The following is a 12,643-nucleotide window of genomic DNA, read 5'->3' on the forward strand; positions in this document are numbered from 1 at the left end:
CGAGTCGGAGGAGGCTCCTCACGAGGAGGGAAGAGGGCCGCCGCGAGGAGGAGGAGACTCCAGTCAGCTCCCAGGCCGGAAAAGGGCTTCGGGATTAGGGCTATCGCTGCTCTCGTGGTCACCCACGTCCTATTATTATTATTATTATTATTATTATTATTATTATTATTATTATTATTGCTAACATTATTGCTAACAGCCCAGGTGGCTATTATTATTATTATAACTGATATTATTATTACTAACACCCCGGGTGGCTATTATTATTATTATCACTGATATTATTATTGCTAACACCCCAGGTGGCTATTATGATTATCACTGCTAACATTATTGCTAACAGCCCAGTTGGCTATTCTTATTATTATAACTGATATTATTATTGCTAACACCCCAGGTGGCTATTATGATTATTACTGATATTATTATTACTAACAGCCCAGGTGGCTATTATTATTATTACTGATATTATTATTATTGCTAACAGCCCAGGTGGCTATTATTATGATTATAACTGATATTATTATTGCTAACACCCCAGGTGGCTATTCTTATTATCACTGATATTATTATTGCTAACACCCCGGGTGGCTATTATTATTATCACTGATATTATTATTACTGCTAACACCCCGGGTGGCTATTATTATTATTATAACTGATATTATTACTGCTAACACCCCAGGTGGCTATTCTTATTATCACTGATATTATTATTGCTAACAGCCCAGGTGGCTATTATTATTATAACTGATATTATTATTGCTAACACCCCAGGTGGCTATTATTATTATCACTGATATTATTATTGCTAACACCCCAGGTGGCTATTATTATTATTATAACTGCTATTATTATTGCTAACACCCCAGGTGGCTATTATTATTATTATAACTGCTATTATTATTACTAACAGCCCAGGTGGCTATTATTATTATTATCACTGATATTATTATTACTAACAGCCCAGGTGGCTATTATTATTATTACAACTGATATTATTATTGCTAACACCCCAGGTGGCTATTATGATTAACATCCCAGGTGGGCAATAATAATAATAATAATAATAATAATAATAATAATTACTACTACTACTATTGTTGGAAGGAGAGGAACAGCTACAGAACCACAACCATCTGGGGGGTGAGAGGGGGGCTATTTTCTCCAAAGGTCTTTAGTGGCTTTCATTATTATTATTACTGCTATTATTATTACTAACATCCCAGATGGTTATTCCTCCTCCTCCTCCAAAGGTTTTTGGTACCTTTCATCATCATCATCGTTGTCATAATTATTATTATTACTGCTGTTATTATCGCTCCCGCTTTCCTTGGTGGCTTCTGCCATTATTGAAATCGTTACCGTTATTCTCATTCGTTCAGCTCATAGGTGGGCCTTTCCCCCAAAAGGTCTCTGGTGCCTTTCTTCGTTATCATGGCTGTCATTATCTCCGCTAGGAGCCTCCTGGGTGGCTTCCCTTATTATGGAAATTGGGGTTATTATCATCTTTGTGCTGGTTGGCTATATTACTATTACTAATATTACTATTGTTGGAAGGAGAAGAACTACAGGGCGCAGCCTGACTCCCTCCTCTGGCAATCTGCACAGAATTTTTGCTTAATGGTTGCCATCAATTTGATTTTACCGTATTTTTCGCTCTATAAGACGCACCAGACCACAAGACGCACCTAATTTTTGGAGGAGGAAAACAAGAAAAAAAAAATATTCTGAATCTCAGAAACCAGAACAGGAAGAGGGATCGCTGTGCAGTGAAAGCAGCAATCCCTCTTGCTGTTCTGGCTTCTGGGATAGCTGCGCAGCCTGCATTCGCTCCGTAAGACGCACACACATTTCCCCTTACTTTTTAGGAGGGAAAAAGTGAGTCTTATGGAGCAAAAAATACGGTAATTAATTTTTGCAATGAAATGTTTTTAGCATGTTGCATTATTTTATTGTTGTTAGCCGCCCTGAGCCCGGCTTCGGCTGGGGAGGATGGGATATAAATAAAAATTATTATTATTATTATTATTATTACAGAACCACAACCATCTGGGGGTGGGGGCTATTTTCCCCAAAGGTCTTGTGTGGCTTATTATTGCCGCTGTTATTCTCGTCAATGTCCTTGGAAGCTTCTATTATTATTGACATTATTGCCATTAATGTTATATGAAATGATGCGCTTGGGGGACCCCAGGCCCCCTGGGGAGTCAGGCAGCAACACCCCACCCCATGATTTTTCTATAACATTATTATTATTATTATCATTGTTAGTTCTGCGCTTTTCAGGATATTGCCCACTATTGATTCATTTCACTGAGCCGAGATTCCTTCATTGCATGGGGTTGGACTGGATACCCTCAGGGCTCCCTTCCAACTCTGCGATTCTGTGATTTCCGGGGCAACAGCAAAGTCATTTCACGCTCAGAGCAGACTCCCTGCAAATCAATGGGTTTACCCTGAGTAGAGCTGCTTTCACAAGGGCTAAATACTTCAGACAGGGTTTTCGCCACAAGGTTTAATATATTGGCTTTTCCACGGAAAAGGTAAATCTGGATTAAATGCGAGGGGAGGAATTCTGGCTGGCATTTCGATGCGAAATTTCAGGCGTGAAGAGCACTCATCCCATAATAAGCACCGACCCAACTTAGCTGAATATCACCCATCCTAATTGGTTTCCTCTTGCTAGGAATCGTGGATTTCCTTAAATTATGATTTGTTCCCTTAGAAGCTAGCTGGTTTTCCTTATTTTATTTATTATTATTATTGGCTCCCTTAATGACCATTACTACAGTTTCCCTTAATAATAATAATTAATGGCTGGCAGTAGTAGTCGTATTAACGAACATGCGCTCGCCACCTCCGGTCCCGTGCCAGGCTTATTAAATGTTAAGAAAATGTAACCATGTACGAAATTGAAACAAATGGACTAATTAATCGGGGGCCAAAGGGGCACTGCTTGAGTCATTAGGAAATGATCGCTAATGAACGAGTGGGGGAAGGTATTTTATGTGTCAAGGCTGCAATCCTAGCCCTGCTTGCTTCTGAGTAGACATAGGATTAGCTATTCCAGCTGGGGGGAAAGGGGGAGCCCGATCATTTATTAATTGATTTATTAATTAAGCACCCTGTTGACGAATAAATATGGGCCGCTTTCCTATAAGTCTCTTATTGTTGAATGAAGGAATTGAGAAGGGAGCATCTGATTGCTTGATGAGGACAGCAAAGAGGATTTAAATGTATTAATTACTGCTAATAATAGGAAGCGAGGAGTTAATTAACTAGCTCGCAAGAACAGCAAGCAGAGGGTGACCCGTGTTGTAATAAAGGAGGATACCAGCAGGTTAATTTGCTTGTTAATTACAAAGAAGAACAGATTAATTACAAAGAAGAATAGATTGATGACACTTCTGTTTATGGGGTTGAATGGTTATCTGTAGGGAATAAGGGGTCGCCGGTGTTTGACGTTATTCATGGGAATATGACAACATATTAGTAACAATATTAATGCGGGGTTAATTTCTTAACTATTCCAAACCGCCAGGGATTAAGCTTTTATTCATGAGAATAAGGGAGCCTGATCTGAGTAAGAATTCGATTGCAGTGAGGAAATAGCAGGGGGCGCAGAAACATATTCCTGGATTAATTACACAAGGTGTTGTGCATCTATGAATTCAGAGTTGGAAAGAGACCCTGAGAGTCATTGGGAATCTTTTGTGCCCAACGTGGGCTCGAACTCGTGTCCTGGAGAGTAAGAGTCTCCCGCTCTACCAACCAGGCTACCCCTTCGGGCATGATTAAAGGTAAAGGGACCCCTGACCATTAGGTCCAGTCATGGCCGACTCTGGGGTTGCGGCGCTCATCTCGCTTTATTGGCCAAGGGAGCCGGCGTACAGCTTCCGGGTCATGTGGCCAGCAGGACTAAGCCGCTTCTGGCGAACCAGAGCAGCGCACGGAAACGCCGTTTACCTTCCCGCCAGAGCGGTACCTATTTATCTACTTGCACTTTGACGTGCTTTCGAACTGCTAGGTTGGCAGGAGCAGGGACCGAGCAACGGGGGGATTTGAATCGCCGACCTTCTGATCGGCAAGCCCTAGGCTCTGTGGTTTAACCCACAGCGCCACCCACGTCCCTCTGGGCATGATTAACAGGGGGCAATTAATGATTCGACGTGCATTCGTTACCACGTCTTGCATATGCACTCATCCTGCTAATTAATTGCCTTCCCTTTCCCCCCCTTCACAACCACCCTGCGAGGTAGGCTGAGCCAAGACGGAAAAACGTGTTGGAGGGGAGAGGGTTCTGGGCAGCACAATTTAAGACAGATGTTGAGAAGCTGGAAGGGGGGCAGAGGAGGGAGACCGAGATGATCAAGGGTCTGGAAACCTGATGAGGAACGGTCGAAGGAGCTGGGGATGTTTAGCCTGGAAAAGAGGGGGCTGAGAGGAGATAGGAGAGCCATCTTCCGATATCTCACATGGAAGAAGGAACAAGCTTGTTTTCTGCCGCTCTGGAGGGCAGGACTCGAACTCATGGCTTCAAGTGACAATAAAGAAGATTCCGACTAAACTAAGAGCTGTTCGACCGTGGGACGGACAGTGATGGATTCTCCTTCCTGGGAGCTTTTGAAGCAGAGGTTAGATGGCCATGCTTTAGTTGAGACCCCTGCTTTGCAGCGGGTTGGGCTAGATGACCATGCGGGGTCCCTTCCAAGCCTGACACACTGTGCTTCTATGTATTATTATTCAGAGGCGCACTGACAGTCAGAACATAACTATTGATCGCCTCCTCTTCTGTGAATTTTGTCTAATCCTGTTTGAAAGCCGTCCAGGCTGCCAGCCCTCCTCGCCTCTCCAGAGGGCAAATTCCACGGGTTTTAACTCTGCGCCGCGCGAAGCCTTCTATTTTGTCTGCCTCAGAGGTTCCAAAACACGAAGCTTCCTCCAGTTTCCTTCCCCAAGGGAGCTGGGTTTAAACGCAGGGACCTCAGGCTGTTTTGGCCCTTTGCAACACTTGCAAATCCTTTGCAAACTGATTTCCTGGCAACCGAGGGAGAGAAAAACAACAAAAACCTCAGCTGCCGGACTTGTGTTTATTCTCAGGGCCCACAGAACGTATGCCATTATTATTATTTACTATTATTATTATCATCATTATTACTACTACAGTGGTACCTTGGTTCTCAAGCTTAATCCGTTCCGGAAGTCCGTTCCAGAACCAAAGCGTTCCAAAACCAAGGCGCACTTTCCCATAGAAAGGAATGCAAAACTGATTAATCCGTTCCAGACTTTGGAAAACAACCACCAAAACAGCAACTGAACATGGATTTTACTATCTAACGAGACCATTGAGCCGTAAAATGGAAGCAATAAACAATGTATTGCAGTCACACAGTAAATCAATCAGTAGCTGAACTAGCTTCCACACAGTCACAAAAAAACAGAAACGCAAAATAAATAGCAAAAACAGACAGACCTCAGTGTAACTCTCAAAACAGAAGTGTGGCACTCAAATCGGAGGTGTAAAACTCAAAACTGAGCACGTTCTGCTTCCAAAAAAAGTTCGCAAACCGGAACACTTCCGGGTCTGCAGTGTTTGGGTTCCAAGTTGTTTGAGTACCAAGGCGTTTGAGAACCAAGGGGCCACTGTATTTGTTAAATTTATATACAGTGGTACCTCGGGTTAAGTACTTAATTGGTTCCAGAGGTCCGTACTTAACCTGAAACTGTTCTTAACCTGAAGCACCACTTTAGCTAATGGGGCCTCCTGCTGCCGCTGTGCCGCTGGAGCACGATTTCTGTTCTCATCCTGAAGCAAAGTTCTTAACCTGAAGCACTATTTCAGGGTTAGCGGAGTCTGTAACCTGAAGCGTATGCAACCTGAAACGTATGTAACCCGAGGTACCACTGTACCACCCTATACCCAGGGGTCTCAGGGCGGCTCACAGAATAAAATCAAGATATAAAACCACATAATATCTAATTTAAAAGCAAAAACTACAACTCCCACCTGCCCGGCACAGATGGCGGCTGGGAATTGTAGTCCAGAACATCTGGAAGGTGCCCGGTTGGGCAAATCCTGACTTTGCCCCCCTTGCCAGGCTGCCTGGGTGCGGGTTAATTATATGAAAAGAATGCAAGCTATTAACCATAAACCCAACCTGTTGCCCAACCTGCCACATGACCATCCAAAACACTGGACTGCATCCCATCAGCCGGGCATGACTCAGAACCTCCCTGCCACCGTGCGCCCTGGATCCAGAACCGGGTTATTTATTAATTTCGCCTTATCGCGTTATTAACCCCTCAAGACACTCCCTGCTAAACTCAAGGGCCCTCGCTCGTTCCTCTTCGAAACCATTTCTTTCCTTTTTTTCTACATAATTTTTATTAAATTTTCTGTTTCAGTTTGAAATGCTCCTTTTTACATCCTTCAGCTGTCAACGACTTCCCTTCTCCTCTTTCCATTTTACATATCATAAATCCCTGCATATTTTACAAAAACTGTACCATTCAGGATTCCATTATTGCATCCATCAAAGCTTATTTACCCTGTTGAATTTATCTTAATGCTGCCAGCGTTTTCAGCTGTGCAGTTATTTCCCATATATTCAATAAAATCCAATTTTCTCTAAACGTATGTTCTTCTGGTTCTCTTATTCTATATGTTAAGTCTGCAAGCTGCGCATATTCCATCGGCTTAAGCTGCCGTTCTTCTTCGGTTGGGACCTCGCTCCTTTTCCGTTTCGTGGCTAACGAAACTCGGGCAGCAGTAGTGGCAGACATAAAATAACCTTTTTTTGTCACCTGGGTCTTCAAAACCATTTCTCCACCGCTAAACCACATTCAGGGAAACCTCTGGCTTAATGGGTTAACAGTCTTATTACTCATGCACAGTTTGGTTTTCCTGTCTTTCGTTTTGCGGTTTGCGACCTGCGCTAAAATAATCCCAACCCGGCCTATCGTTCAGGAACCCCCATATTTTATATATGGCGCCCTGTATTGTTGTCTTCCAAAATGTTCAGTTTTTGGGGGGTAGACTTTGCCGTGTTCAATGTCTTCTTCCGTAGTTGACCTTTGTAATGTTTTGTTTTGAAACCTTTGTGGTAATATTTTCGTTTCCTGTTCATTAATGTTGCTTCGATTGCGTACGTTATAGTTGCTATATTTTTTATCCTGGATTGTAATGGGGTATAAATAATAGTTATTATTACATGGGCTGTCAACAGCTTCGAGTTTTTTTTCTTTAAGATATAAAGCCATATAGAAATGAACTGAATAATAATAATAATATATGGCAGCCTTGGGCCTCCAATCAGAATTAAAAGCTGCTGCCATTGCTACAATAATAATAATAATAATAATAATAATAATAATAATAATAATAATAATAATTTATTTGTACCCCTCCCATCTGGCTGGGTTTCACCAGCTACTCTGGGCGGCTTCTACAAAGACCAAAAATACACTAATATTGCTAGATAAGACTAGCATAGAATTGCAGAATTGTAGTCAGATGGGACCCTCAGGGGTCATCTACTCCAACCCCGGCAATGCAGGAATCTCAGCTAAAGAATCCCTGGCCATACCACCTCTATTAAAAATAAAAACAAGGGAGGAGGCAGCCCACGGCCGAACGGCTCCTATCATTAGGAATAACTTTCGGAGGTCGGAATCCCATTTCTCGCCCTCTGAATCCATTGGTTCAGGTCATCTGAGAACAAGCTTGCTCCATCTTCCCATCCCCCTTCAAGCAGGCCTTGGGCTGATTGACATACGATGCCCTTTAAGAATGTGTTTTTTTTGGGGGGGGTCATTCTTGTTTTTATTTTTATTCTGGTTTTATGTTGTGAACCACCCTGAGACCGGCGGTGTACAAGTTTAATCAATCGTAATCAATAATCCCAGTTCCTGCAAACTGCAGGTGGGGAGAGTTGCTGTTGCTGATGCTGTTGCTGTTGCTGCTGCTGTTGCTGATGTTGCTGTTGTAGTTCTGAAGTTCTCCTTGCTGGCTTCAAGGTGGGGCCCCTGACTGGCCCTGCAAGAACAGGATGGGACCCCAGAGTCTTCTCTTATGTTCTCCGCAAGGGTAAACCGAAGGGCACCAATTGCCCTTTCTCCACCCTCGGTTCGTAGTTCAACCAGCTGGAGCTGGCTTGACCGACTGGGTGCCAGCCATCCGAGGCAGGAGGAGAACCCAGCCCGCAATTGGAGGGAGCGGGAGGGGGGGTCACATGCCAGAAAGTGGCCTCAGCACCTCTGGGGCAATCTGTACCCCTGAAGGACCAGGTAGGCAGCCTGGGAGTCATTTTGGATTCCCAGCTGTCCATGGAGGCGCAGGTCAGTTCTGTGTCCAGGGCAGCTCCATCTGGGACGCAGGATGAGACCCTCCCTGCCCGTAGACTGTCTGGCCAGAGTGGTGCATGCTCTGGTTATCTCCCGCTTGGACTACTGCCATGCGCTCTCCGTGGGGCTGCCTTGGAAGGTGACCCAGAAACTGCAACTAATCCAGAATGCGGCAGCCAGACTGGGGACTGGGAGTGGAGACCATATAACACTGGTCCTGAAAGACCTACATTGGCTCCCAGGACGTTTCCGGGCACAATTCAAAGGGTTGGTGCTGACTTTGAAAGCCCGAAATGGCCTTGGCCCAGTATCCCTGAAGGAGCGTCTCCATCCCGGACACCGGGGTCCATCTCCCGAGGGCCTTCTGGTGGTTACCTCCCTGCGAGAAGTGAGGTTACAGGGAAGCAGGCAGAAGGCCTTCTCAGTGGTGGCACCCGCCTTGTGGAACACCCTCCCACAAGATGCCAAGAAAATCAACAACTACCTGACTTTTAGAAGACATCTGAAGGCAGTCCTGCTTAGGGAAGTTTTTAATGTTTGATGCTTTATTGCCATTTTAATATTCTGTTGGAAGCCGCCTAGAGTGGCTGGGGAAACCCAGCCAGATGGGCATGGTATAAATAATTATTATTAGTGTCTCTCCATGGTTTTGGACTCCCAGCCTTCCTTGGAGACTGGCCTTGGGGTCTCTTGCATGCAATACAGGTGTTCTGCAGACCTTTCCCTGTGGACGTTTCCAGCGTCAGGCCGCTCGCCTCCCTAGGACCCTGAGACCCTCCCTGCCCGGGATCCCCTCGGCATCTTCGCTCACACAAGAGCCGTTGCTGCTGGTGAATTTCCCCCCTTTCAGCTGTCACCTAGATACCACCACACACACACACAAAAAAAAACAGTAACTGGAATCTGGTTGCCAAAAGAAATTACATTCTTCCCGTCGCCAGGAATTCTCATGGGCAAGGTGGGTTTGGCGGCAGAGAGCAGTAAATTACGACACTCACTTTCTTCCTCTTTGTTAATGGGGGGGGGTGTAGGTGGGGGGCAACTGAATCTTCCGAGACTTCCCTTTCCATGCTGCTCCTTCCGTGCATCAACCCGATATATTTTGCTTCGACATCACCAAAATTGGTTACTTCAAGGCTGGATCGCTGCAACGTGCTCTCTGTGGGGCTTCCCTCGCAAGGCCTTGCCGGGTGTTTCGAAAGCCGACAACCCATTTCAATTAGCATTTCGTCCATTATTATCTTGTTTGACGTTTTAAATCACCCCCTCCATTGATAGTCATTGCTTTGGCTTTCTCATAAACCAGCTTTGGGATTATTATTTTTAAAAACGGTATAAACTTTAGAAAATCAACCCCCACCCCTGCACAATTAATTTATTTTCCCCTTGTTATCCCCTTTATCTCGCCTCCCAAGGAGCTCGAGACAAGGGTGTGTGTCTCTTCCCCAGGCTATCCTTGCGAAAACCCTACGTTGTAGGCCTGAGAAGCGAGATTTGTGCCCCGAGTGGAGATCTGAACCCTGGCCTGGCAGGAACCTTCTGTGCTCTTAACGGCCCCTCCTTGCCCCCTATCTCTGCCCCCTATCTCACTTACAGAGACCTATCTCTAGCACGGACAGAGATCGAGCTCTGGTGGCGTTTTCGGAAGATCCAGAAATCCCCCTCATTCTGCAAGCCCAGTTTAGTGGCACCCAGCCCCGAAAGGGAAGCCCGCTTACCCAGAGGGCAGTTTGAGGGCCCCTTCTGCCTGCCTCTTGGCTCTCCCCACCGCTGCCCCAGCCCCCCAGGACCCACGGCCTGGAAAGTTCCCCCGGCCAGAGGATATCCTTCTCCGTCACCAGCCGCTGGCACCAAGAGCTTGGGAAGCTGACCCCTCGCTGGTTCCTGCGAGCCTGGGAACGCCAAGACGGCTTCTGCATCACCGCACCCTCCCTTCCCGCTTCCTTCCAGCCGGGGAGAGCGCCAGTAGGATGAGGATCCTGCCACCTGAGGTGTGAAGAGAATGAAGGGCTTCCCAGAAGCGTCCCTCGCCCGGAGCAGGAAGCTCCAGAGGCTCCCGTTGCGGCAGAGGCATCTCAAGCTGTACCTCCGCCGGCAGGACACCTGCTTGGCAGGCAGAAGGCGCCAAGGCGTCTCCGGCTAAGCGGCCTCCCACAGAGGGGAGCTCTGCAGTTGAACTCTCCACCACTGAGCGCAAAGCCCCATGTCAAAGGGGGCTGTGGGTGCAGAGCCGCTGCCCCCCAAACCACCCCGGCCGCACGCACAAAAGAATCACACCGTGGCAGCGAGTCGGATTTTGTTTTTAATGCGCGAGTGGCGGCAGGCAGGCTGGCTGGCGATGCATCACTCGGCTCCCTCGCTGGCAGGGCGAAGTACGTTTTCCATGTGGCGGGGGGCAAGCAGAGGCTCATCGCTCTGGCGCAGGGAAGTGGGGGCGACGCAGAGCCCCGACATTTGGGCGGCCAAGGCACTGCCTCTGCCCCTCGGGGGACTGCGCCTCTCCTGGCCCACATGCCAAGCGGCAGGGGGAGGCCCCCACTGGGGAGCGGCGCCTCTTTCTGCAGGTGATTCACCACCGCTGCGAGGGGGGGGCGCCTTTGCTCTCAAAATGGGGAGGTGCCTCCAGCAGCCCTCTTCGCCTCCTTCCCCCTGCTGTCGCTGTGGCACATGCAGTCTAACCCCAGACATAAGAACTGTGGCCAACACCCCCCCCCAAAGTTGTATTTTCCTTTTTGGCTGGGAGGGAGAAAGAAGAGCGAAAGCTGGCAGAGTCCTTATACCTGAATGTTTAGGACCTGGGGCTTTGGGGGGAGAAGAACAGGATAGGTGATTTTCTTCCCCCACCCCCAACCAACCTGCCCCAACTCGTCGGCCAAGAATCCCCCAGCTCCAGAGTCCTGGTTTTCCTCTACAGGCGGCAGAACCTCATTAGAGGTAAACGAAACCCCAATGGCCCCTTACCCCTCCTTCCAGGCTGCCCCCAAATGGCAGCTAAGCAGTGAAGGTGCACTTTTTTGGGGGGGGGGGGTTACAGAGGGCTTTACACGGTGACAGAATGGTCACCCTCATCCAAACAGGCTCCCTGCAGGTGGAAAGGTAGCAGTCAGGAGGAAGAAGGAAGGCGAGACGTTCCCGTCGCATTCCCCACTGCCCCCCTGCATGCAACAGAGACCGGGCCTGGTCTGGCAACTCCGCCTCTGCCTGGGGAAACCAGGCTCTCGGAAGCAACCCATCCCCAGTCCAGCCCCAGGTCCCAAACAGCCACGGCTTGAACCCCCGACTGCACTCCCTGCTCGAGCTGAAGGAGCCTCCCCACTGTCAACCGTATAAGCAGGCAGGACCTTTTCTCCCAAAGCAGCCCCCTTCCAGCAAGTGTTTTCAGAGACTCCGTCAGAGAAGCGCCAGGAGCTCCCTTCTTCAGAGACTCCATCAGAGAAGCGCCGGGGGGCCTCGGACTCTGTGGGCAACGGCGTGAGGCGGACCGAGGAGTCGCCAGGTTGCCGCCCTCGGCCTCGGGAATCACCTGAGCTTGGGGAAGATGCGGATGAAGAGGATCATGCTGATGAAGATGAAGCAGACGACGATGAGCATCAGCCAGAGGAGCCAGTTGACGGACTTCTTGGCGTGCTGCTCCAGGCGGTCCGACTCATCCTTCAGCTTCTCAAAGTTGTGGTCGGCCAGCTTGAGCGAGTGGGACAGAGTCTGTGTGGAAACACTGAGTTACAACACGTACAACTGGGGGGCAGGCAGGGGTACCCACAAGCCATGCTCCCCCCCCCTTGAGTACCCGCCTCACCTGGTTGTCTTGCTTGATCACGTTCTGCGCCACCAGAGTGTTGTTCTTGAGGTTGCGCGCCAGGTGGAGCATCTCCTCGGCCAGCTTCTCCTGGATGCTGTGGTGGTGCTGCAGGACGGCGTCCAGCTCAGCGGCCGACTGCTTCTCGTCCGGGAGGGGGCCCCTGGGGTGTATCAACAGAGGGAGAGAGAGAGAGAGAGACAGAGCCCTCCTTACATTTGCACTAGGGGTGTGCCACTGGTCACTTCGCTTGCCAGGCACACCTACTCCTCCCCCCAACAATCCCAGAGACGGGGGGCCTGGGGCTGGCAGGCCTCAAGGAGCCAGTGGGTCGGGGGGGCCTGCTGCAGTCTGCTCTGGCTCCCCCCCCCCATTGCTTGCCTGGACCACTTGCCCACCAGCTCTCTCCTTCAAGCTGTACTGCACAGCACCACCTGCCTGTGACCAATTGAACAGCAGTGTGACGACATCCTTATCTTTTATTATATAAGTACAGGGACG

At 48.3% G+C, this 12,643-nt stretch overlaps 1 protein-coding gene across 1 annotated transcript in view; it reads right to left on the bottom strand.

The window, feature by feature from the left end:
• Positions 1-11,184: 11,184 nt before the first annotated feature.
• Positions 11,185-12,643, bottom strand: part of USE1 (unconventional SNARE in the ER 1) — a gene marked incomplete at its 5' end in the record, with an annotated part of 5,895 nt that continues 4,436 nt past the window's right edge. The window contains 3 exon segments of the mRNA XM_083594278.1: positions 11,185-12,048; positions 12,143-12,456; positions 12,541-12,580. Of these exon segments, the coding sequence (XP_083450404.1) occupies positions 11,866-12,048; positions 12,143-12,456; positions 12,541-12,580 (537 nt within the window). The 3' untranslated portion in view covers positions 11,185-11,865.

This window comes from Podarcis filfolensis, assembly GCF_964270895.1.
Source record: "Podarcis filfolensis genome assembly, chromosome: 18".
NCBI lineage: Eukaryota > Metazoa > Chordata > Lepidosauria > Squamata > Lacertidae > Podarcis > Podarcis filfolensis.